This window comes from Phyllopteryx taeniolatus, chromosome 13 (genome assembly GCF_024500385.1).
Source record: "Phyllopteryx taeniolatus isolate TA_2022b chromosome 13, UOR_Ptae_1.2, whole genome shotgun sequence".
NCBI classification, from domain to species: Eukaryota; Metazoa; Chordata; class Actinopteri; order Syngnathiformes; family Syngnathidae; genus Phyllopteryx; species Phyllopteryx taeniolatus.
In genome coordinates, this window is record NC_084514.1 from 8961788 (window position 1) to 8987108 (window position 25321).

At 43.1% G+C, this 25321-nt stretch overlaps 1 protein-coding gene and 1 non-coding gene across 3 annotated transcripts; both read left to right on the top strand.

The window, feature by feature from the left end:
* The first annotated feature begins 1155 nt into the window (after window positions 1-1155).
* frmd6 (FERM domain containing 6) lies at window positions 1156-24542 on the top strand. Of its 2 annotated transcripts, none has more exons than XM_061794819.1 (14): window positions 1156-1365; window positions 12200-12440; window positions 12631-12721; window positions 14136-14215; window positions 15768-15844; window positions 15919-16105; window positions 16877-17032; window positions 17865-17930; window positions 18039-18107; window positions 20216-20390; window positions 20544-20852; window positions 21130-21261; window positions 21358-21449; window positions 21882-24542. In XM_061794819.1, exons 2-14 carry the CDS (start codon window positions 12342-12344, stop codon window positions 22164-22166), a joined length of 1818 nt encoding a protein of 605 aa, XP_061650803.1. In that variant the 5' UTR covers window positions 1156-1365; window positions 12200-12341; the 3' UTR covers window positions 22167-24542. The 2 variants fall into 2 exon arrangements, with proteins under 2 accessions (XP_061650803.1, XP_061650804.1); XM_061794820.1 differs by lacking the exon at window positions 1156-1365 and adding an exon at window positions 6306-6588.
* Window positions 14269-14351, top strand: trnal-uaa (transfer RNA leucine (anticodon UAA)). Its single transcript has one exon. It is a non-coding gene; the product is annotated as a tRNA-Leu (tRNA).
* Window positions 24543-25321: the final 779 nt, after the last annotated feature.

Sequence of the window (25321 nt, forward strand, 5' to 3'; positions counted from 1 at the left end):
AGATATTTGAACACAAACTATACTTAAATGCAGAGTTCATGTTCAAACCGTGGATAATGTTACATTTGAGTACAATAATAGTAAATATACTTTTTAGCAATAAAACCTGTCTTATTTTTTTATGAACACTTAACTACATTTTTCTGTATTTTAATGTTGGTCATTATGGTGGTACTTGAACAATTTTTTAAGGTATTATCTGTTGTAAAAATGTTGAGAATCACTGCTCTAAATTGTCCATAGGTGTAAATGCTTGTTTTTCTATATGTGCCCTGTGATTGACTAGCGACCAGTTTAGTGTGTCCCACGCCTCCCGCTCCAACATCAACAGGGATTGGCTCGAGCACAATCAGAACCTAAATGACGACAAATTGTAAAGACAAAAAAAAACAAAACAAAAAAAACAGACGGATTGTTTTTTTTTTTGGTTTAATGCATACAATTTTACAACTTTTGAATAATGCATACAATTAAAGGAATTAAACTCCCTTTAATTGTCCACTTTGTCCACTTTAGCAGGTAAAATTCATACTCTGTAGGGTTTAAGTCTGGCGATGGACTTGGCACCACTAGTTGTTTGGCAGCGTGTTTTGAGTCCCGGTTTACGAGTTATGTCCCTATGGTGGCAGTGAGTCATCCATAAAATGGATGGATGGATCGTTTAAAGTGAGTTTTACACCATTGCGGCTTCATTCTGAAGTAGACTTGGTGATTTATGACAAACATTAGGACATTGAAGTATTTTCCACGCCTAAAAATAAACTGGCCCACTTTGGATCACATTTTCTAGCCTTGCTTTTAATATAGTTTTATATTTACATGTTCCCTCCCGCTGGCTCGCCTTCCGCAGCCAGTGTGACACTTCCACTCTTCAAATCCAGCTACGAAAGGAATGAGAGGCAGCCGTGGACGATACCAACTTCCGATACAAATAGGGGGGAGTTTCAAATGATCACCACGACGTTTCGCGATGCTAGACGGCAACAACCTGTAATAACACGAAGTATAACATAAATACTGTTTTAAACATGAACGCAACCAAAAATGTGAGCTTCCTGGGCTGTGTTGTTGATTTGACGTCGTTCTCTTTCTATGGTCGTCCCCTTCCGAACGCCCCTACTTTCCGAGCTCATGTAAACCCAAGAAGAGAGGCTCGAGTTCGGGCAGAATGTGGCGCGAGTCGACCAGCTAACGTCTCCTCCGTCGAACCAAGTTTTTTTTAATTTTTTTAATTTATTTTTTACTCGGCATCACGGATATCTTTTTTTTTTTTCCCCCACCTTCTTTTCAACCCTCAGCACTCACAACGCCGCGTCTGGATTAACCTAACTTCAAGGAAATACGTCGTTTTCTCTTCGGCAAAAGGTGAGTTTTGTGGTTTAAAAAAAAACTAACAACAACTTAATCCGAGCTAGAGCTAGCTCTAAATGTGACGTCACTGTTTCAAACACATAAAAACAATGTCCACATTTTCATTTAATAGCTGGTTTTATATTGACAAGTGGGCTGTTTGAACCCGTTGTAAAACCGTGCCTGGGCACGTAAATCGATGATGCTGCCAGCGTTAATGCACAGGGAATGTTGCCATGGAATTTAAGTTAGCAACTTTCTACTTTTATTATTTTTTTTGGGGCGGGGGCTATTTGAGAAATATAATCGTTGATTATATTTAATGATGAAAGAATGGAAAAGTGTTTTTTCAAAGCGCTCCCTTGAGAGAAATGCACATTCTTTGGAGTAGTGCTAATTTCCTCCCCTGTTGTTGTGTAATTACTATGACACGCACAAGCGCACACACATTCATTCAGGTGATATAAACGGACCCAATGGTGTGTATGCAGCTTTACAGGTGCCACATTAAAGGCAAATTAAACGTTTTTAAGCGAAAGTGGCCACTTGTTTTGTCTATTTCACTACAAACACATGTCACTTACTCGTGCTTCGTTTTGGTGAAGTTGGGGTAAAAGAAAGTGTGTGTGCGTGTAAAATATAAGAGTGGAAATGAGTGTGTAATATTTGAAAAATTATTGATAAATTAGGCATTTCTGAGTTTTGAACCCCTTTCACACCCTTGTGTCGCTGCTATATTAAACATCACAAGATTTAAAAAAAAAAAAAAAAAAATCAATGGTCCATTCGACCCGTAACATAACTGTAAAGGTTATACTTGATTTATTTTGTTTCTATGAACTACTAAAAATGTTCATGGGTCAATGTGACCTGCAAAAAAATTTCGGGGGCGACATTTTAATTTTCTTTACTTTGTGCATATTGAAGCATCCCAGAAGAGTTTTATGCAACGTGTGTGTGTGGTTTTTTTTGTTTACATTGTTACAATTTTCAACTTTAAAAGGGGTCAATTTGGCCCGCAACGTAACAGGAGTGGCTGTACCAAATTTATATTTAACCCCCTTTCCAGAAAACATCCCCCTACACTCCTTGGGAATACAGTCATAGTGTGACAAGTCAGAATGAAGTCATGAAAGGTTTTGTTTTAATAAACCTGTCCTGTTCTATATCTTACCAGTATGTATAACCTTAACAATTGGATTACATAGAAATTGCACAGGACGGGTTAGGACAGGATAGGACAGGACGGGAGCAATGAGCTAGGCAGGGCTCCCGGTGTGTGGTGGCGGGAGTAAAATCGACGTGTTGTAAGTTCACATGTTGCATAATAACTGTTGGATATTGCGCTTTTTATTCCCAAATGTTAAAAAAAGTGCACAGAAGTGCGTTTTTTTTTTTCCATGTGTCTGGACAGGATGAATGCAGTGAAGTAGGAAACAAGGAGGAAATGTGTGGACAAGGATGGTCACTGTGTGTTTTGATGACTCATTGAGATGAATGGTTGGAATGCGGGACGGTAAAAGCACAAGTCCTCCTAACGTTCCTCGGAACCATTTGATTTACATCCGCATTTTAGTAGATGTCGGCGCTGTTGTTTGCTCTCCTGGGGACTCGCTCGCTCCTTAAGCTCGCTCCTTAAAGTCAACACCGCAAAATCCTGTTGCCTCGGGGGGGGGGGGGGGGGGGGGGTGTGACTTTGGCAGATGCAGAAAGTTCGCCGTGGAAGGAAGAATGAATCTTCCGCCTGGTAGAGTGGACTCACGTTATACATTCTTCATGTACAGTGGTACCTTGTCTTACAAGTTTCATTCGCTCCGTGACCACGCTCGCAACTGAATCAATTTGTGTATGAAATCAGTTTTCCTCATTGAAATTAATTTAAATAACATTCATTAACCCATTCTAGTCCCCCCCAAAACCCCACTTTTTTGTTGTTGTTATTTTTAGTGAAGAAAAAAAGCACTGCATCATTAGAATTTTTCTGTATTGTGGCCCGTGGAATAAAAGTTTGGACAGAAGAAGCTAAACAAATATTTGTGGATTAAATCATATGAATTTCTCAAACAATGCAAAACATTAACTGTTTTTATGAAGTGTAATTACTATACATACTGTAGTATTCGTGTGTTGGATGTGTGCCTTTAAGGGGCGTACCCTAAAGAGTGATGTTGGGAGCTGGAGTTGGGGTTGGGCCGACGGTGACTCTCCTTGCCCTAATTGCTCCATTTTTTTTTTCACTTCACTCAAGTGAGTGCTGGTTTTTTTCCCGCTTATTCAAGAATGATTTTTTTTGGGGGGGGGGGGGGGTATAAATAAAAGTTAAAATTTTTAATGGGTTTCAATGATCTGTGGATTTTTGCTATTCGCGGTCCGGCCCGGTTCCTATCCTCCACGAATAGCGGGGGGATCCACTAGAATTAATTAATGAAGTTAAAAGCGAGGCGTGACGATAAATGACTTTCAGTTGTCATATGCACAGCCATTTAGACACCATCCCTTTGAATTTGGCAATGTTTTTTGATGGTAAAGTAATGAAACATTTTGTGCATCATGATTTGATGCATTCATTGTGTGGCTCCTGCTGGTGTGCGTGCCTCAGCCACCAGGGGGCACTATCATACATGCATACGTTAAACACGAAGACTACTGTTGTAGTTATAGTAGTTGTTTTTCGCTGAGGATGAAAAACACATGCCTGTGAGTATTGTTTAATTGACTGTCTAAGTGTGTTCATGAACATGGAAAGTCCATACAAGGCCAGAGCCCAGATTTGAACCCACGTCTGAACTGCAAGGCGGATGTGCTAACCAGTATTCCACTGTGCCGTCCCCTCAAAATGACAGTCTGTCAGAATGCTGAGTCTGGGTGGAATGGCCACACCTGAGTACAACACACCGAGAATTTTGAAAATCAGATTATGGGTTGGGGAGAAATGTAATTGTTTGCCTCTTTGGGGGAATGTTTTTGTGTGACAAGTTGCTTTTAAAAATATCCACCAGTGAGCTCGTACGGGTCGAAATTCCAAGGGGTTCTCTGAGGCGACGCGTCAAAATTCACATAACGTTTCAAATGGCCTCACTTGCCCTAAAAACTCAACTTAGCGCAAATGGAACATTATTCATGGGAAGAACAATGTGGGTAGTAGAATAGGTCATGTACTTTAGTAATCAATTGTTTTTTTCCCTAAATTTATTTGTTATGGAGGGTTTTAGAGGCATTTGAAGTGCTCATTCCATGTTTTTCAGAACATTCTGCACAGATGGTGGCCACTTGTCAGTTGTCACGTTGCTACGTGTTGAGTTAAGAGTACGATGGTTAAACATACAATGTGTAATTTTCAGACCCCCTTAAATTTTTCACTCTTTGTTTTTTTGCAGCCATTTGTTAAAATCATTTAAGTTCATTGTTTTCCTCATTGATGTACACACAGCACCCCATATTGACAGAAAACAACGGAATTGTTGACATGTTTGCTGATTTATTTATTTATTTTTATATGAAAAATGAAAAACTGAAATATCACACAGCCACTAGTATTCAAACTCTTTGCTGTGACACTCATATTTAACACGGGTGGTGTCCATTCCTTCTGATCATCCTTAAGATGGTTATACACCTTCATTGGAGTCCAGCTCTGATTGATTAGGAAAGCCACAGACCTGTCTATATAAGACCTTACAGCTCACAGTGCATGTCAGAGCAAATGAGAATCATGAGGTCAAAGGAACTGCCTGAAGAGCTCAGAAACAGAATTGTGGCAAGGCACAGATCTGGTCAGCTCTCCACCAGTCGGGGCTTTATGGCAGAGTAGCTCGACGGAAGCCTCTCCTCAGTGCAAGACACACGAAAGCCCGTGCGGAGTTTGCTAAAAAAACACCTGAAGGACTCCAAGATGGTGAGAAATAAGATTCTCTGGTCTGATGAGACCAAGATAAAAATTGTTTGCCTTAAGTCTAAGTGGCATGTGTGGAGAAAACCAGGCACTGCTCATCACCTGTCCAATACAGTCCCAACAGTGAAGCATGGTGGTGGCAGCATCTTGCTGTCAAGACAAAATCGGCCAAGCGACGGCGAGAATTTCAGAAAAAATAGACTGGTCACTCGTAAGTTGAGGTACCACCGTAGTTGTGTAGAAAGACCGTTATTTGAACCATATAACTACTCCAGTGACAAGGAATGGTCTACTTTTTACCCCCCTAAAACTGCATGCGAAAGTAGCTTCTCGGTCTACAGTTAGAACTGAAAAACGCCTGTGACTAAACGAATAATTATCTGGGTGAACACTGTTTCTGAAACCTACTCGCCGCCCCAGGCTCAGTTCTTCCTGTATTTGTCTCTTCTTCCTTGGATTGTGTTTTTTTGCTCCGGTCGGTTCCTGTCAAGGAAGCGGACCGTTTGGTAATCGTAAGACCTTTATTCCCTGTGTCTTGATCGCACGCTGCTTTTCATTACGGTTTTTCCTTCCATTGAGGTCAGCCTTCTGCCGGGATGACTGGCTGATAGATTCATTAGCTGGCTGGCTACCAGGTGGATGCATGCAGCGAGATGCTGTTACACATTCCGCCCAGCTTTTAAGAATTCCAAATCTTGCAGTCCGGCGCAAACTTTTGCCGGGAACTGAGACCTCTTCCAGGTATGAAAACACCACACGGGAACCAGCATCAAACTGTCAGAAGGCAGGCGGGGATCAAAACAACCAGGGTTTGGGCTCTGCTCTAATTGCAGCTCACGTCTTAAACCTCTCTTTAAAGGCTGTCGCGCTCTATTTCGAGCACACGTAATGGCCGGGTTGACGTCTCTGCGGCGTGTTGCGAAATTACTCACGCGCGGTTCAGGCTCGAGCGCTGGGCGGGGAGCTGGGTCTGTTCTAACATGTCCACTTGTACTGCTTTGCAATTTGTATATGTGTGTGTGTTGTTTACATGCTCGCTTCTATCCAAACCACATGGAGAGCAGCCACTCACCAATGAAGGTATGCTCCTTTTGTTTATTCGTGAAAAGACTTGGAACAAACTACAGTATTACAAAAGGGCAGCGTTTTTTATTTTATTTTTTTAGCTTCGCTTGACTCACTTTAGCTATTGTTAGCCCCGAGCGTTGATTACGTAGCGATCCGTACAAAGTGTTCACAGATCAAGGTTGGACGGGTCATAGGACTATGGCTATGACTGTTAGGATAACAGTGTTGCCGTGACAACTTCCACTCCCTGGTGACACACGGAGGAACCATCTTGGAAAGTAAGCTACATACCTACTTTACATACTTACGTTTTTCAATGCAGCACTGATATTCGTGTGATGCCATTTCGTTTGAAATACTGCCAAAAAGTACATCGCTAGCTGTGACATCCTCTCGCCAGAGGCTGAGCTGCGCTGTGTTTGTTTACGGCATACACGCGTGGCTAGAGCGTGAAGCACTTACATTTCCTGTTCCTTTTGCGTGGGAACTCTGTGTGCCTTTGAACTGAAACCGAATGTTCCGTACCCACAAAAAATCCAAATACATATAACGTCGTTCCCTCAAAGCTAACGATGTCACCATAGCATCACATTGATATGTTCCGGTAAAATTGGCGTGATTGTAGGATTAGTAGCCAATTTAACTTCCTGATATTGACCTGCACCTGACTCAGTTCAGTGACAATACACAGTCGTGGCCAAAAATACTGTCTAAAAAGACACATACGCTTTTTTTCCCCTGACCGCCTGACATGAAATCAGACTAAACTTCTCCTGTTAAAGGTCAATTAGGATGTTGCAACTATGCGTTAGTTGATCTTCAGATCTGAAAATCAGTCTTCTTCCATTGGGAGATTATGCTTTAAGGCTAAAACACACCGGTATTTACAGGCAAGCAGCTACACATCCGTCCCTAAGTATCTTTTGACAGGCACTTCTGCTAACCCATACATTAGGACAATAGACATTGGAGTGTTTACACCATGACATCCCAAAAAGACATCAAGTGTGGCCCGCTTAACAGGCTTCTTCCTGTTTATATCCCGACTCTCAGCCTACCAGCTAGCGGATTGTAAAAGGTGGGAAGAAGGAGCCGGTCTAAGAATCACCGTCAAGGCTAATGCCGCCGCGTGACCGCTGTGATTTAGAGCCAGTCGTCGAGCTCAGCTGAATAAACAGCTCTCCTGGCTGCGGGAAAAAGGTCACAACCTTTCAAAGAGAGCCTTTTAAACATCTCCACGAGGGCAAGCTATAGCGCCGTCTGTGGACCGTAAATAGCCCTCCCTCGTTGGGTAATTCAAATGCCATTTTCGGCACCACAGGACAGGTTCCACTCAGAACGGGCCTCGCCATGGTCCACCAAAGAATTTGAGCGCACACACTTAGCGCCATATCGAGAGGCTGTCTTCGGAAAATAGATGCATGATCGCTGCCAACATTGCGGCAGAGGTTGAAGGGGTGGGGGGAGTCAGACCATACGCTGCACACGCCGTCAAATTGGTCTGCATGGCTGTTGTCCCAGAGGGAAGCCTCTTCTAAAGATGATGCACAAGAAAGTTTACTAAAGGCAAGCAGACTAAAGACAAGGAACACATTACTACAACTGAGGAGTGGTTGTCCCATCTGTGGTCTGACGAGACCAAGATCAACTTTTTTGGGGTTCAGACGATGTCAAGTGTGTTTAGCGGCAACCAAGTGAGGAGAACAAAGATGAAAGCAACAATTATATGCTTGTGAAGTTGAGGCCGCTCCATGTTTTCGTGTAAGTGGGACAGCAACCTCCGTGTTAGACCTTGTATACTTCATTACGCTCTGTTTTCCCCGTACAATGCCTTCTTGGTGAAGCAGCATGTGGCTAATTACCCAAGGTTATATTTGAACGCCCTGTTCTGAGTTACTGCGAGCAATTGTATTTTTGTAATCACACGCCGTTGTTTTAGTACAAGAGATACAGCAGCTGCCAAGCTATTCTGTAGCCCTCGTAACCTTCATTCCGGGGATTTACTTTGTACAATCTGTCCTCCTCTTTGGTGAAGCAGCATGTGGCTCATTGGCCAAGGTTATTTTTGAACAGTTGGTTCCAAGTGAAGAATTTGATGAGGTTTGTGACGACGAGGTGGCAGTACACTCTTCGTCAATTGATTATGTGACTGAATGCGGTTTAGTCTTGTTTTGCATGAGTTTGACCGTTTATTATGTAGTTATTTGGACAGTTGTGGGACGCTAACAAGGAATGCAGTTTGTGGGTGCTACATTCCGAATCAATGGTCGCCATTGTCGGAATGAGAAGCAGATGTGAGCAAAGAATTCTCCTGACTGCAGCACTTTTCCTTTTTTTTTTTTTTTTCCAGCCCTCGCGTTTGAACGCCACCTCTGTCTCTCTTCGCTCTGTTTTTATTCACCATTGACACTTCCTCTACCTGCAGTGTGGTGACAGCCTCCTCTGGGGATCTGCTTCCCTTTTCTTTTCTTTCTTTTTTTTTTTTTTTTAAATCTCCAAAGGCGAGGAAGTTTTCCTTTTGACTCGCATTTCTGTGCAGCAGCCGGGCTCAGCCACTCTTCCTGTGTCAGAAACTAAGAAAGAGACCTGCATAGTTTGAGAGAGAGGCCCTCTCTCTCGCTCTCTGAAGCCCTTTTGTGGGATTTGATGACAGGCTCCGACGCTGAGAGGTTTGCCACGTTGACAGAATCTCTGTTTACGGGGCTGAAAAGGCCGCAGGAAGCTAAGTTGGCCGTTCTTTGTGTTATGACCTCGCATCGGTGTTGCATCACACTTTCGCGCGGCGTTAATGTGATTATCCGCCACTCTCCCTCGCTCGCCCTAATTGGTTGGAGAATTTTCGTGTCCTTCTGTGGTCTTGTGTGCAAATATCTAAACGCATTAGAAGATGACTTTACCGGGTTACGCTGACTCACCTCGAACTGCACACCAACATGGCCGCCTGCCACTATCCTCAGCATTCAACTCACTTTTCAACCACACAAGAAGAGCAATTCTCAGAGATCCACTAAAAAGCCCCTGCAAATTCCAACCAAGCCCCTAAAAGAGCCTCCACAAAGGGCACCGGTCCCCTAAAAAGCTCTCACAAAGTGGGACCGATCTCCTAAAAATCCCTCACAGAGTGTATCTGAACACTCTGTGAGAAGCTGCCACGGAGTGCACCCGATCCCTTAAAAAGCCCTCACAAAATGCACTCGATCCCCCAAAATGCTCAATTTTGGCCCTCTCTTCACTCTTGCAGTGAAATTTACAGGTCCATGTTTATCTTATAAAACACTCATTGGCAAGACTCCATCCACCCTAGCTTTGCTTTCTGCTCACCATGCAAACCACCACCTGCACTCTTCATTCCAGCACTTTGATTAAAAAAAGTCCCCACTACTGTTGGTCGATCTTTTCAATTTTCTTCCCCAAATGACTGGAACACTGCAACAAATTAGAATACTCACCTCATTCATCCCGCTATCATTGTTGAAAAAGTTAGTGATGGCTACTGTACATGACCATACAAACCTATATTGTGCAGTTTCTGGTCTCAAATGTCAATATATTTGCTTTGTTTTACTCTGCTGTCTGTCGCCAGGTTGGCATTGCAAATGAGTATATGTTCTCAATTGCCCTACATGTATGAAGAAAAGTTAAAAGGAATAATTGAAAAAAAAAAATAATTGTGCACAGCTACTGTAGTATACAGGAATGGTCACAACTCGATCACAAGACAACTGAACAGAGGCACCGATTGGGAATCCATCCCACGTCAGCTGGACAAAAGTCACTTTCCAATAGTGCCCGCTGATAATAGTCTCTTTATTCACAAAGAATGATTCAACATTGTGTTGGTAGAACTATGACGTTTGAACACCCCCAAAATACCAAAGTGGGAGGTCAACCAAAAAAAAAAAAAAAGAAAGTCAAACAATCACTACACTATGTGACATCATATGATATGTCAGCAAGTCCCATGAGACTTCAGCTGCACAAGTTTATTTAGCATTTTTTTTCAGGATTATTTTTTTTTGGGTGTGACGCTAACAATTTGAGTTACACGTGAGCCACCGGGAACTAAACACTCACAAAGTGCAACCGGACCCTTAGAAATCCCCTATGAAGCACCTCTTGTCTCCTAAAAAGTGTCTACAAAGCACAACCGAGCCCCTAAAAGCCGCCACGATGTGCTTCTTAGTTCCCATAAAGAGAGTGCATCTCCACCCCCCTACTCCCCACCGTTGACAACTTTGCACCGAAACAATCGCTGCCCCCAAATTGCCACAGAGTCACAATGTCACTCTGCAGACACCGTTCGGTTACCTCTCCATTAGGCATCTTCAAAGATGAAGTAGTTTTACTTTATTCGAGTCATATTACACAGTGTGAATGTCCCTTTACACTTGTATGACAGTGATGTTACTTTAAATTGATGAAAAAAGGTTTGATAAATGCAAAAAAGGGTTGATGAATGCAACATTTTGAGCCCGGAACAAATTAATTCATTTTACTTCGTAATTAGGGGGGAAAAGCGGGTGTATCAAACCAAAGTGTAGCATGTTGTATTGTACCCTTTTAATAGACACAGATGTAGAACCTTCTGGCGCTTCTAATGTTGGTCATTAGAAGTAGCTCGCTTCTCATTAACCCCGTGCCAGCAACTGCTGCGAAGTAGGATCTCACATACGTTCATACTCACACAATTGTGTGTCTGTGTGTGTGTGTGTGTGTATTCGTGCATGCGCACAAAGCAAGGCAAGCATTTCCCCTCTTTCATTTTATTTGACGCATGCACAAAGGAAGGCATTTCCCATTTACTTCTGAGAACGTTCAAATTTCTTTGAAAGACCTAATAAAGTACAAATTACTATGCGGATAATACTTACATTTTTGAGCATGGGGACCAGCAAATTTGGCAGCGGCGTATTATATATACGAGATAGAAAAGAAAATCCAGCTGTGAGAAGGTGATTTTGGGTGTGAGGATAAATAAAAAACGTATCATACTCGAGAAATTACAGTACTGTATTTCTCAACACATTTTACCGTAGGAACGTGGTCCTCATTTAAATAGGTGTGTTTGATTTGTCAGCTGCTTTCTTTACAAAAGGCTAATTGTTTCTTCTTCTTCCGCTGTAATTTGATCCCACGCCAACTTCCTGATCTGTTATTAATGACAAGGCGGAAGGAAGCCTTGGAGGTGAATGACCTCTAGCGAGAACTGTTGATGCCCTGATTCTGCTGCGACCTTCTTTTGTCCTGCCTGAAGATTTTCACACCGCTCTGAAAGCTTTTCTACATCTCACGCTGTCTGTCATTGGGTTTCCATAGTGATCCCCACCAATCAATCGCACCAGTTACCATAAAAGGCCCCCACGAAGCACAACCGAGCATCTACAAATCCCCCAGAAAACACACCCAATCCCCTAAAAAGTCCTCACAAAGGGCAACCGACCCCTAAAATGCCCCCATTAGGTGTAAGCCATCCCTGAAAAAGTCCCCACAAAGCCCACCTGAGCACCTGAAATGTCCGCCGATCACAATAAAAAAGCACTTGCGACACACCTGATTGAAATGCCCCCACCAAGCACACCCAAACCCGTGGAAAAGCCCCCACAAAGTGCACCCAATCCTCTTAAAAGCCACCATGAAGTGCAACCAAGCCCCCACAAAGCACAGCCAATCCCCTAAATATGCCTAACCAAGTGCAAACAAGCACCTAAAAAAATCACCACAAAGGGCAGCCCATCTCCTCTCCGGAAGAGGTGTTGATGCGTCCCGATTGTTTTCTGACCTTCTTTTGTCCTGTCTGTGATTTATTTTATTTTTTTTTTGTTTTGTTTTTTTTACACCCCTCGGAAAGCTTTTTCACATCTCACACTGTCTGTCTTTGTGTCTCCACAGTGGTCGCGCGCACCCGGGTGATCTCCATGCTTCTCTTCCCGGCGAGTGCCGAAGCGCGGCTGCAGTCGGCGCATCGGCGGCGGTGGTAGGGGGGGCCGGCGGTGGAGGGCGGGGGTGGGGGTGTGGGGGGCGGCACACGAAAATGAACAAAGTGAACTTCCACAACAACAAAGCCATGCAGGACCGCCGCTGCGTCTGTGTCTTTCTGCCCAACGACGACACGCTCAACGTCATAGTTAATGTGAGTATATATATATATATATATATATGGGAAACATGAAAAACACTACTTTGAATTTTATAGGAGCATGGTCACAGAACAAATCAAACTCATATCTCAAGGCACTATTATATTGATTGATCCCCCAGCCCTAAATGTACCTAGTATATGAATGTACAGGTATTTAGTATAATGTCTATCTCCTCCTCAGGTGAAGACCCTGTGCCAGGAGCTGTTGGTTCAGGTGTGTGACCTCCTGAGGTTGAAGGACTGTCACCTGTTTGGACTCAGTGTTATTCAAAGTGAGTCCGCCGTTTGGTGTCAGAAACTGTCTGCAGTGTATCTCTTTTCTTGACTCACTGGAGGCTTTGAAGGGGGTGGTTACGCCGTGCCCATTGCGGCCACAGACGCATTAAAAACATTTGTAGCCTGGCATTTCTTCTTCTTGGCTGGGAAAAGCGCAGTGGGCCCTAAACGTAGCATGTCTCACCTAGCTGTCATGGAGGTCTCTACAAACCCGGGCCTCCTCGTCCTGACTGGCTCCATTGTGCGGCCGGTAAGGGTCGTACGAGTCACTGCGTGTATGTGTGTGCAGAAAACGACACATGACGCTGGCGGGCAACTGCAGAGGGAGAGAACATGTTGCAAAAAGTTCTGTTTTCAGACAGCTGGCCTCCAGATGAGCCAATGACGCGCAGGCCGGTTTGCTGGCTCGGAGCCTGCGGGTCTGATTGTGGGACATTCCTCAAGTGTTTGTCTGAACAGCGTGAAATCCCCAAGGCAAACAGCGGCCACCCAGCCGCTTCGTGACACCCGCTCTCCCCCCACCCCACCCCGAGCCCACCTGTGGTCTCAGCTGGGGTCGCCACACCAGTCATCTCTTTAACACTGTGTTTCTGTCTGTCCAAAACGAACAGTGATTAACTAGTGCAACAGGCACTTGTTTTTTTATTTAAAAAACATTTTTTTTTTTACATTTAATACAGAGTGATTGTGGAATTTCTGCAATGGTAAAATAATTTCTTGAGGAGTCTTTCATTGTCTTTATTTCATTACTGAGGCAAAAAAATAATATATCAGTTTGTGACTGCCATCGTTGCTGTCCAATAAACAAAATGCACATACTGTATCTCTATATTGTTTTTCTTTTTTTATCCAAAACATTTTTTTGTAGTTTGTCAGGTATTAATGAATACAACTTACAACACATGCTGTTGCATGTTTTTCACAGGATAGTGACAATATGCAAATTTGGTGATTCACTTGTGGGATATTTGTGTGAATGGCATTACCACTATCTAAGAAAAAAGCTTAAACAAAAACATCTATCTCTAAAATTTGGAGTTTCTTTTCATCAGAAATACTCTCCAAAATAGCAGTTTTTTGGTTAAATGTTTTTTTTTAAACAATAGCAACATTTATTTTTTTTAAAACGACAGCAATATGGTTTTGATTATTGGGTTATTAGGCAGTTATGATTGAGACCCCATGAATTCTGCCTAGCAACAAGTGACCACTCATACATAAAGTGTTCATGCAGTGTGCAATTCTGCTAGCAGGATCAGATAAGATTTAAGCTGTGACGTTTGTGTAATAATAAATCGGATTATTTCTTTCTTTCTTTCTTTTTTTTTTTTTTTTTTTGTTAAACTGGGGAGAAAAAAAAAACCACCCAGAAGAAGCTCGTGAATTGACAATGTGCTTTTCTTCCTGCAGATAATGAACACATTTACATGGAGCTGGATCAGAAACTGTCCAAGTACTGTCCCAAGGAATGGAAAAGAGAAGCCAGCAAGGTAGACAACGGGACTCTTTCACTGTATTCACACGACTCCTGAGTCAGCAAGGCACCAGGATGGCCGAGTGGTTAAGGCGTTGGCCTTAAGAGCCAATGGACAATAGTCCTCGTGGGTTCAAACCCCACTCCTGGTATTGTTTGGCTACTTTGAGCACCCAACCTGAATTATGTGACATCTGTTACGTAGGCGTTTAACATTTTTTAAATACACTGTGTGAAGGTTTTTGGTGTACAGTTCTTGTCTCTGCTGCGTCGCCTCGAGCCCTTCATCAGAAAACGAGGCACCAAGTGACATCAACGAGTCGGCTACTTAACATCAAACGAGGCAGCAGACCAAGCTTAAGGCGATAACAGCTTGAAAATCAGGAAACCCGATCGAGTTAATTTAAGACGTGACAAACGCTGCAGCGTTAACGTCCAAGCCGCTATTTTATTTCATGCTTGAAAAGTGTGAAATCTGTTGATTGTCCTGTCAAGGTTTACATTTGGCATTTTTTTAAATACAGTATTCCTGGGCAATAGGGGGCGTGCCCTGCCGCGAATAGTGAAAATCTGCGAGTAACTGATGCCCCCCCACAAAGGGTTATCAATGCCTATAGATGCCACAAGATGGCAGCAAAAAAAATCGAATGGTTTTGTATTAGACATGACTTTGGCCTGAGCACAAAACCAGAATAGGTGTTTTTTTTTTGTGGGAGAATATTGAAGGATAGCTCCCCCAAAAATCTGTGACTAGGTGAATGTCAAACTGCAAACATGAGGAGGAACACTTTAATTTAACAAAATGTTACTGTTGCACTTGTCTGCATTGTTCATTTCCTAAAAAGACAAACTGGATTTTGCACTCCCCAGAAAAGAAAACATTTAAAATGTTTTAGTTTTTATCTTTATATTTTTTTATTTCATTTTGGGGAGAACTTACTGCTGGTGTTTGCAGTTTCTTTTTATGTCACGTTTAGTGTTTTTGATCCCTTACTACAGTGATACTGAAGTGTGGTGAGTGGTACATGGGCTCTCTCTAGTGTTACGCAATAGAATCACTGAATTAAATGTGTAGACTGTTACAGTGGTTTAAATTATTATTATTATTTTAACCCAGTACAGTAATATTTCTTAAATACAGTTCAGTTGTATTTAACTTGGAACAGCTGTGGTTGTTGTTTCATGTGTCCTATAAATAAAGTTGAGTTAAATTGTAAATTTTCAGTACAGTAAAGTACAGTTTATTTTCCGATATTTGAGTGCAGTGTTAATGTTCAAATTGTTAATGTTCCATTGGCTTAGAGTAACATTAAATATATTTTGGGGGAATAAAACATGTGCCTTGTTTTTAAGAAACACTTTGACTTACTATGATATATTTCAATGTTGGGTTATTGTGGTGTTACGCAAAGAGCTCAGTATTTGTTTTGTGGTGCTATTTGGTGTAAAAGGTTTAAGAAACACTACCTTACTGTACTTACTGAGGCGTTCCAGCACAGAGCTGGTAGTGTGTTGTTGAATGTGAAATTCTTCCTTTTGGAGAGAATAAATATCAGTGTTTTCTGCAGGGAATCGACCAGTTTGGCCCTCCGATGATCATCCACTTCAGAGCTCAGTATTACGTGGAGAACGGACGCTTGATCAGGCAAGTCTGGCCTTATCCTCTCATCGCGATAGCCAACTAGCCCGCTAACATGCTATGCTTTATTGTGTTTTTAGCGACCGTGCCGCCAGGTACTACTACTACTGGCACCTGAGGAAACAGGTGCTGCTCTCGCAGTGCATCCAGCGGGAGGAAGCCTACTTCCTGCTGGCAGCCTTTGCCCTGCAGGCCGACCTGGGCAACTTCAAACGGAACAAGCACTTTGGCAAATACTTTGAACCCGAAGCCTACTTCCCCCCCTGGGTGAGTGTGCCGAACCGGTACCGTGTGTTACCAGCCAAAACCCAACTGCCCCCCCACCCCACACACACACACACACATCTGGCCTCTGAAGAAAGTTTCTGAGACGGGAATCATGCACACAAAACAACAAAATGTTTTTAGAATCGATACTCCTACCGATTAGCCCATCGATTAAGGGAGTAACTGGATAAAAACTGATTTTGCATCATTAAACAACAATGTGAATGTGATGGATGGATAGAGGTATTACAGTCTTGCACTTGTAAAGTTAAATATGTTCTGGACTGATGGGCGATGCCACATTGCCTCGCTGTTTTTTTCAACACCATCTATGTGTGAAATTATGATTGAGCAATTCGAGGCTTTGCCCATTCATCGCTGCGTATGGCTTAAATATTTCTTTGATCATATGCAGCCTTCGTCCACCCTTCTCATTCATAATGCTGTGCCACCACATTGAATCACAATGATTAAAAAAAAAAAAGTGGGGCACTGAGTTTTATTTTTGTCATCGGAAGTGGCACATTTGTGTGCGTGTGTTTTCTGGGGTCATGAAACCCCACCCGTCTGATTGGTCCACACTTCCTGCAATCTGCCTCCTTATCACAACTCACAACAGGAAATGACAAACAAAAGCAAACCTCGACCCGCGAGTTACCAGAAGCCACATGCAAAACCTCCTGTTCATCTCTCTCGCTCTCTCCCCCCTTTCACCATCCTCACATTGGACAAATAAATACACGTGACGTTTCCACTCGTCGTATCGGTCAGGTGATAGCCAAGCGCGGCCGCGACTACATCCTGAGACATATCCCCAACATGCACAAGGACCAGTTTGCCCTCACGGCCTCCGAGGCGCATCTCAAGTACATCAGGGAGTGCGCGCAGCTCGACGACGTCACCGTCCACTACTACAGACTCTACAAGGTGAGCCACCATCAAACAGGACTCTGAAATTTGGTAGGGATGTAGTAAATGAGTAAACCCACAAAGAAGTGTCAAGAAGCCATGCCCGAAAGGACACGGGAAGTCTGTCATTTTAGTTTGAAGCGACCATTTTGACTTGGTGGTGCACTCGATGAAGGCGGTCCCCGAAGCCAATGTAAAATGAAATTTGGTAGCCGTGTGTATAGGATTAGACGTGCAAGAAAGCCTCAAGAAGCCATGTCCCTAAAATAAAATCTGAGGAAGTCTGCCATTTTGTTTTGAAGCAGTCATTTTGGCCCAGTAATGCATTCTTAATTTTTTGTTTTGAATTCTGCCCCTAAAGCCAGTTTCAGTTGGCACCATGACATTTAGTAGTCATGTATACCCCCATTAGATGTAGAAACAAGTCCCAAGAAGCAATGCCCAGAAACACGCAGCAAGCCTGCTATTTTAGTTTGAAGTGGCCATTTTTGCATGGTAGCCCCCTGTAGAATTCTGCAACAACAACAAGGTAGCACTCCAATACCTGTATAACTTAGCATCGCGAAATTTGGTAGGCATGTCTATCACGAGTAGATCCTCAAAATCGTTTAAGAAGCCATGCCCTAAAAGACACTGGAAGTCTGAAATTTTGTTTTAAAATGGCCGTTTTGTTTTTGTCGTTGCCCATTTTCAGAGGTCCTCAAAGACTTCTGCTTTTTTTCCATGAGCTACCAAATTACAACTATGTGAACTAAACAGGTGCATGGTGCTAACCTGAGATAGACGGCAGCTTTAATCGTGACTCAATTGTCTGTTTTTGACATCCTTTGACGACGTACCTTCGATTCAGGACAAGAAGGAAGTGGAGGCTTCTCTCACTTTGGGACTGACTTTACGTGGGATTCAAATATTCCAGGTGCAATCATTCATCTGGGTGGGATTTACTGCTCTCTGCATGTAGTATCATTTTAATCCTAAAGCAAAGCAGTCAGCATCCCCACTAATCTTTGCTCCTGGTTTGCAGAACATCGGCTCCGTGAGGCAGCTTTTGTACGACTTCCCTTGGACCAATGTGGGGAAGCTCGTCTTCGTGGTGAGTCACATGCGCCATCGCATCATCCTAAGCCTCTCCTGGCGAGGTTTCGGTTCTCTTTCATGCTTGTTATGCCTCAGCCCTGTGAGGCCTCTGGAACGAATCTGGGATTTGGGAAGACTTTTCCTGCCCACACACAAACTAGACCTACATACAAAATACGACGCTATATGGACTAGACTGTAAGTATCGAGAGACACTTCTTAATCAATGACTCAGTTTAGTTGGTCACCTCCTACTTTGTGGGAACAGCTTGAGGTAGGAGGACATTTTCTGTGACCAGTGCACAAAGCAAGGCCCATAAAGGAATGGTTGAATGGGTTTGGTGTGGAAGAACATCAAGTCCATCAAACACTTGCACTTACTTAGCACACAGAAAATTCAATTAAGTGAATTAGTTTCCTCCAAAACTCAAGCTAACTCTACCCGTAACCCAAACTCCAGACTCGATCAGCAGCATTCCCCAAAATAAACGTCCGCGTTCACACTGTTTTGTTTGCAGTTTTGCATTTGACCTAGTTGCGTGGCGCCGACGAGACGCTCGGCTTCTGCATTTCCTCCTCTTTCTCTCCCGAATAACAGCCGTGGCGCCGCGGCCGCACCCGCGCTTTCAGCCCGTCATCGCGGCGACCGCTGGGCGGAGGGACGCGCGGGTCAATAAACACCAGATGTTGCGTTGGTTTGAGGGGGCGCTTGAGCAGGCTGATGCAAGAAGACAAAACAAAAGTCTTGTTTATGCTTCCTCGTTATCGTCCTCGTGGATGTGGAATGAGGTCATCGTCCTGACCCTCTGGCGATGATGCCCGTTGTGACGCCGACTGATTTGAGCTCAACACTGTGGTACCTTAACGTAGTGTTTAAGCAACCTTTATTGAGCCAAGGCACATATTTTTGCATTAAGACTGTCCAACATCAAGTCCACCGTCAAACTCAAAAAAGTTGCTCCACCAAACTGAGCTCTCGTGTGGCGTGCTGACAGTTGGACAGCATTATGGCCGTTCCACGTCCAAAATGTGTCACTTTACGGCATATTAGTTTCTGAAAAATGTGGTCAAAGTCTAAATTCGACCAGCTTTAAGGCATTTGATGTATCACGGAAGATCCAAATCAAAAGTCCTTGGTTCAATAGTTCATCACGCATTATAACAAGTCCATGTGGCAAATTTTAATCACATGTACTGTATGACATCCTTTGCATTATTTTCCGGGGGATTTTTGCCTGGGCCTCCAAATTATATGAATTTTAAGGCCTTCTTGGTTCCACAGAAAGTCCAAATCAAAGTCCTTGGTTCACAGAAAGATGGTCAACTAAACGGAGGTATTGTGAAACACCTTGACGTCACACAATATGGCAGTTCCACGTCCAAAACGTGTACATTTTGGCATTATTGTTCCTGAATTTTTGGTGTAACTTAAAATTCGACTAGTCTCAAGGCCTTAGGGCAGTGGTTGTCAAACGTTTTACACCAAGTACCACCTAAAAAAAAATAAATACTTAGAATACTCAAATACCCTCCAAGTACCAACATTCAAATACAATTGCATAGGCAGCCTAAAAAGTATTTTTACTATTATTGTAAGCCACTGTAACATTATGCACATTTTGCATATTAGCACTGCGCTTAAATAAAGGAAAATAATGAACTGGCTTAAATTAAAGTCCATAGTTAACAAAAGTTTGATCAACCACGCGCAGACATCACACATTATGACAAATCCATGTCCCTTTTTTTTAATTTTATTTTTTTATGACATTCAGGGCATATTTTTCCTGATATTTTGTATAAACGGATCAAAGAGATCCAAATCAAAGTCTGTTGTTCACAAAAAGTTACCAAACTCTATTGTGCAGTATTTCATGCTACTTTGATAAAATAATAGCACAAAGTCACAGCAGTCTTCCGGTTTTAAAAGCCAAAGAAAACCTCCCAGAGGATTTTATTGAAAACAAGCGAGGAGAGCTGCTCGTCAGCTGAGCTTCTGCCAAAAGTCGCCTGTTTGTTCCACATGCTCAGCCAACGTGTCTTTAAAAAAATGATAACAGCTCTGATTGGATCTCTTGCTTTCACATTCCTGTTTGTTGTTAACCGTGCACTTCTTCTTCTCAGGGAAAGAAGTTCGAGATCCTCCCCGACGGGCTGCCCTCGGCCCGGAAGCTCATCTACTACACCGGGTGCCCCGTGCGCTCCCGCCACCTCCTGCAGCTGCTCAGCAACAGCCACCGACTCTACATGAACCTGCAGCCCGTCCTCAAGCAGGTCCGCCGGCTGGAGGAACACGAAGGTCAGTCTAATAATCCAGCCATCCATTTTCTATAGGCATCAATATGAATCCATTCATTGGAGTTTATTTGTTATTTGTATATGCGGGGTTCGCGGTAATAAATTAGCCGCTGCAAGTTGCATAATATATACGTGTTGACGTATTTGCTTCTAGAGAAAAAACAGTACCGCGAGTCTTACATCAGTGACGCTCTGGACCTGGACATGGACCACCTGGACAAGCGCTCGCGGGCCAGCGGCAGCAGCGCCGGCAGCGTCTCCCGCCACAAACGTCTGTCCCGCCACTCCACCGCCAGCCACGGAAGCTCGCACACGTCGGGCATCGAGGCGGACAGCTTCCGCGCGCCCCACCCGGCCCCCCACGGCCCCCTGAGGACCTGCGGCTCGTCCACCACCAGCCACGGCAGCTCGCACACGTCGGGAGTGGAGAGCGGCGGCAAAGAGCGCGTCCTGGATGACGACGGTATGGTCATGGTGATTGCTACTGGGAAATACACCAAAACTTGAACAGTTTCAAACGAAATTACTATAAATCCCACTAAATTTACATGTATTAAACTAAGACAACTGTAAAAAACCCAAAGTTCCGCAGGTTAAGACAAGACTGTCGTGAAAAAAAAATTGTGCAGGTTAAAAAATGAGTTTACCAGGTTAAAGGAAATTACCATTAATGACTCCAAAATTGCGCTCGTTAAAACAAGATTACTGTTATAAATGAAGACTACCGTAAATCCTGGCAGAGATCGAGATGCTGGTAGACGACCCCAAAGACTACGAGGAGCTGAGCGAGACGGCCCTGGACCAGGAGCTGTGCATCCACATTACTGAGGACATGTTGACCATGTCTCCCGATCACAACAACGGATTCTCCGGTAAAAACTCATATTCACTTGTTCCTCATCTTGTTTGAGGTGCAATCTTAACGCTTATTTAGGAGAGCTTAAAAGTTCCAAATGTGGCGTCGCCAGGTCTCATCGTGAAAGACGTCAGCTCGTCCACGTCCAGCTCCTCAGAGACGGTTGTCAAGATGAGAGGACAAAGCATCGAGTCCCTCCCGCAGGTAGGGTTAGGTTTAAGATGAAGGTAAAAAACATTTTTGCGAGTAACGTCCCTTTGTAGACAGCAAAGACCTCGGCCGAGGCGGAAAAATTATATGTTGCGCAATTTGTGCCAGGCAATGCAAAAGCTTCTTCGCCAAGTTGGAATTTCCAACTCAAAACACATACTTTCTTTTACAAAAGATTACAAATGGTGTTGGTATCTAGCAGGTACTTATGGTACGAATGAGGCGAATTCACATTCGGTGCGTACACGACTCCCGCGCTCTAACTCGCGCGAGTTTTGCTTCGTGTCCGGTGTGAACGCAGCAAAACTGTGATATGTGAAAATGAGCAACAACTGCTTGGAACGGAACAGGGCGGGAGAAGTGAGCGTCGGGTGTTAAACTTCCCACCTACCGAAATCGCTGATCTCCGTGTTTTCCCGCTCGCAGACGTCGACGTGCAGGAAGCCTCCGTCGTCCAGCGACCGCCACAGCCAGTCGCTGGACGACGTGCGCCTGTACCAGAAGGACTGCCTTCAGTGGGCCGAGCTGTGCCAGGACACCGCGCACAGCTACACATTCGGATGCGCCCAGGAGCTGAGCGACGGGGGCGGGGGCGGGGGCGGCGGAGGAGCCTACCAGGGCCTGGCCGACCAGTGCGCCGGGATCAAGAGAACCAGCAAGTACTTCTCCCTGGACCTCACCAGCGACGATGTGCCCGAGTTTGTGGTGTGAGGAGCTCCTTTTCTTATTTTATTTTTTAAAATAATCAATACAGAGGAACACTAAAGGGATTGCAAAAGACTCAAATGTCGCGCTAGCAACCAAAGACCTGAAAAGATGGACGCTTTTGACGCCCCTTGACAGGAAGTGCAGCGTGCCAAACTCACCACGCCACCTAACGTGCCTTCATCCACGATGCCCAAGACAATCGCCACCGCCATTTTCAGCTTTCTCGCCGTCATTAGAAGCTGACTTGATGCCGTTTAAAGCTACGTCAATTTAAGCTTATTCGGCGTCCCTTTGAGCTTGCAATTTTAAGCGCACTCGGCAAAAATTTAAGCGTTCTCTGTGCTGCTTGGCGATTACTCAGTCCAGTTTTAAGCCACCACAGCACCATTTTAGGCTTACTCTGCATCAATTTAAGGACACTTGGCACAGTTTTAAGATTACTCTTAACTGTTGAAGCTTACTCTGTGCCATTTTAAGCTTTACTCGGCACGGTTTTGAGATTTTTCGGCATTGTCTAAAGGTTTTTTAAAGCTTGCTCTGTGTCAATTTAAGGTCATTTGGTGCTGTCTGAACCTCGACGGTGCTATTTTCAGCATTCTCTGCACCGTTTTAAAGCTTACTCGGCACTGATCTAAATCTACACGGCACCTAGTCTGAACCGTTTGAAACTTGCTCAACGCCATTCAAAGCTCACTCGGCACCGTTTATGCTTACTCAGCACCGTTTTAAGCCTACACCCAGTGCCGTTCTGAGCGTATTCAGTGCCGTTTTAAGCTCGCACCGCTCCAGTTTGAGCAGGCTCACGTTAAACTAGACTTTGTTACTTCTTCACATCAATTGACCTAAAAGGTGTTGTTTTTCATTCAGTATTACAAGCAAGCATACAGAAACGTGACAGTATTACGCACGTATTCGCATTCACCGCTTTAAAGGAGACTTGATGCATTCTTTTTCACCATTTCAAACAGTTCCAGGTGTCTTAATAACATGTCTGTGGCACGCTTTCATCAAAATACCCCAAGGATCACCCCTTATAGCATACGTTTCAGTCTCTGAAAAGCAGCCTTTTTCAAGGGGGGTAGGTTTCTACAACATGCATATTAGCCACGCCTCACTCCGCCCTCCTCTACTGCGGGGCCAAGTTCTGGAGGCAAGCATCTACTAACCCATAGTGGCAAGAGAAAAGCTAGAAGAGACAATCAAATAATGGGTTGTATTTTCACTCGCGAAGGCAGGACTTCATCACCAAGCCGCTCAGTTACACGTGACAATTAGTGTAGCTGATCCGTGCCTGTGGCGCATGCAGCGCACATGTCAACAAACACAAATGCACCTTGTCAACAATTGCGCTGCACATTCGAGTGTGCGCTGTTTAGCATCTGCGCATAATACAACACTGCAGCGATGTGGTTTGACGTGGTAGTGTTTCCGTGTAGTTCGCTTGTAATTTAGCCAGCTTGTGATGTCACAGTGGGGCAACACTCTGAAAGGCTCACAAAGACACATTCTCAGAAAAAGACAACAAAAAAACTCATTGGGTGTTTAATTTCACACCTGATGGGTGGCATGCCCTCCAGAGATCCAACTATTTGTAAACAAGCATTGAAGAAGTCACTTTGTCCTCTTTGAAACGATGTTGGTGACATGTCGTCGTATTTGTGTACAGAAAAAAACATTTATGAATTCTTCAACGTTTTAACGTCTTCCAAGAAGCTTTTAAGGTCCTACTGGGAAACAAAAACGCAAAGGAACAATTTAGACCTTTTAGGAATATTTGCGCTCCGTAGCCCGGAGTCTTTGTAAATCCAAAACCACTCCTTTGTCATTGTACAATAAATATACAAAAAAAAAAAAAACGTGCAGACGGGATAGAAAAGTAGTCAACATGCAGCTTTAATTGTGCTTTTTTTTCTACACTGCAGCATCTGAATAAGTTTTTTTTTATTAATATCTATATTTCTAACAGGTTGTTTATTTCTACATATTAAGGGATGACAAATGTCCTATTTTAATAGGCAAAGACATTTCTTATATCATGATTAAGGTACACAGCCATAAAAAAAAAAAAGTCACGTTGCTTTTTTAAGAGTCTCTTTTATGTCTCTTATGCTGTCCTTTCTGTGAAAGGTTTTATCTTCCTTCAGGAAAAAAATAAGTATTTTTTTTGTCAACTTGTAGCTAAAAAAACAAAAACAAAACTAGATTTGTCATTGTTAATATGAAGTCCGGTCTGTCTGCCTTTTTGGTACTAACGCCTTCAATATCCTATTAAAAAGGTACATTTATTTGCCAAACGTCTGTTATCGTGTGGTGATTTTCAATTTATGATATACTGTATATGTACTGTGTTATTCTGAAATGTTTTTTTTAAATACATAAGTACAATTAAATCAAGTCAATGTTTGTACACACACACACATATATATATATATATATATATATATATATATAAAATACCTAAATAATTTTTAAAAAGACTTCATTTGGTTACATGCACCAGTATTGACTGTGATTACAATACGTGTTTATTTTTTTTTAATCTAACTAAACGTTTTAATTCAATTGATTTCTGGCACAAACGTTGACTCCACCTAATATTGTTTTATGCCAATCTCACTCACACAATTGTATTTATTATTTTGTATTTTTATGAATGTATTTGCTGCCCTCTGCTGGCAATATGTGTTCTATTTTGCGCCAAGTCATCTGATCCAGCAGGTGGCAGTGTTGTCTTTTGTATTCCCGCCAATTTCCTGTTGTACAAAAAGAATTTGTCAACCCCTTTTTTTTTCAATCCAAAAAGTGAACTATTTACACCAAGCATGATTAAATTGAAATGTATTGCACATCAAAGTTAAATAAAAATTGTCTACATAAATGTTTGAAAGCAAAACGTTCTAAAAGATTGAATGAAAATACAGTGAACCACAGCGTACTCGCGGTTCGGCAACCGCGGATTCACCTATCTGCAAATTTTTCTTTCAGTCTTTTCATTTTTTTTTTACTATTTTTTTCTTTTTTTTCGTTTTTATTTGTATTTTTCTCTTTTTTCCAAAAACGATTTATTAGTGGTTTATCCTGGGCTTGTTCAAGAATTATTCGGAGGGGGGGGGGGGGGGGGGGAATATAATATATAATATATAATATATATATATATA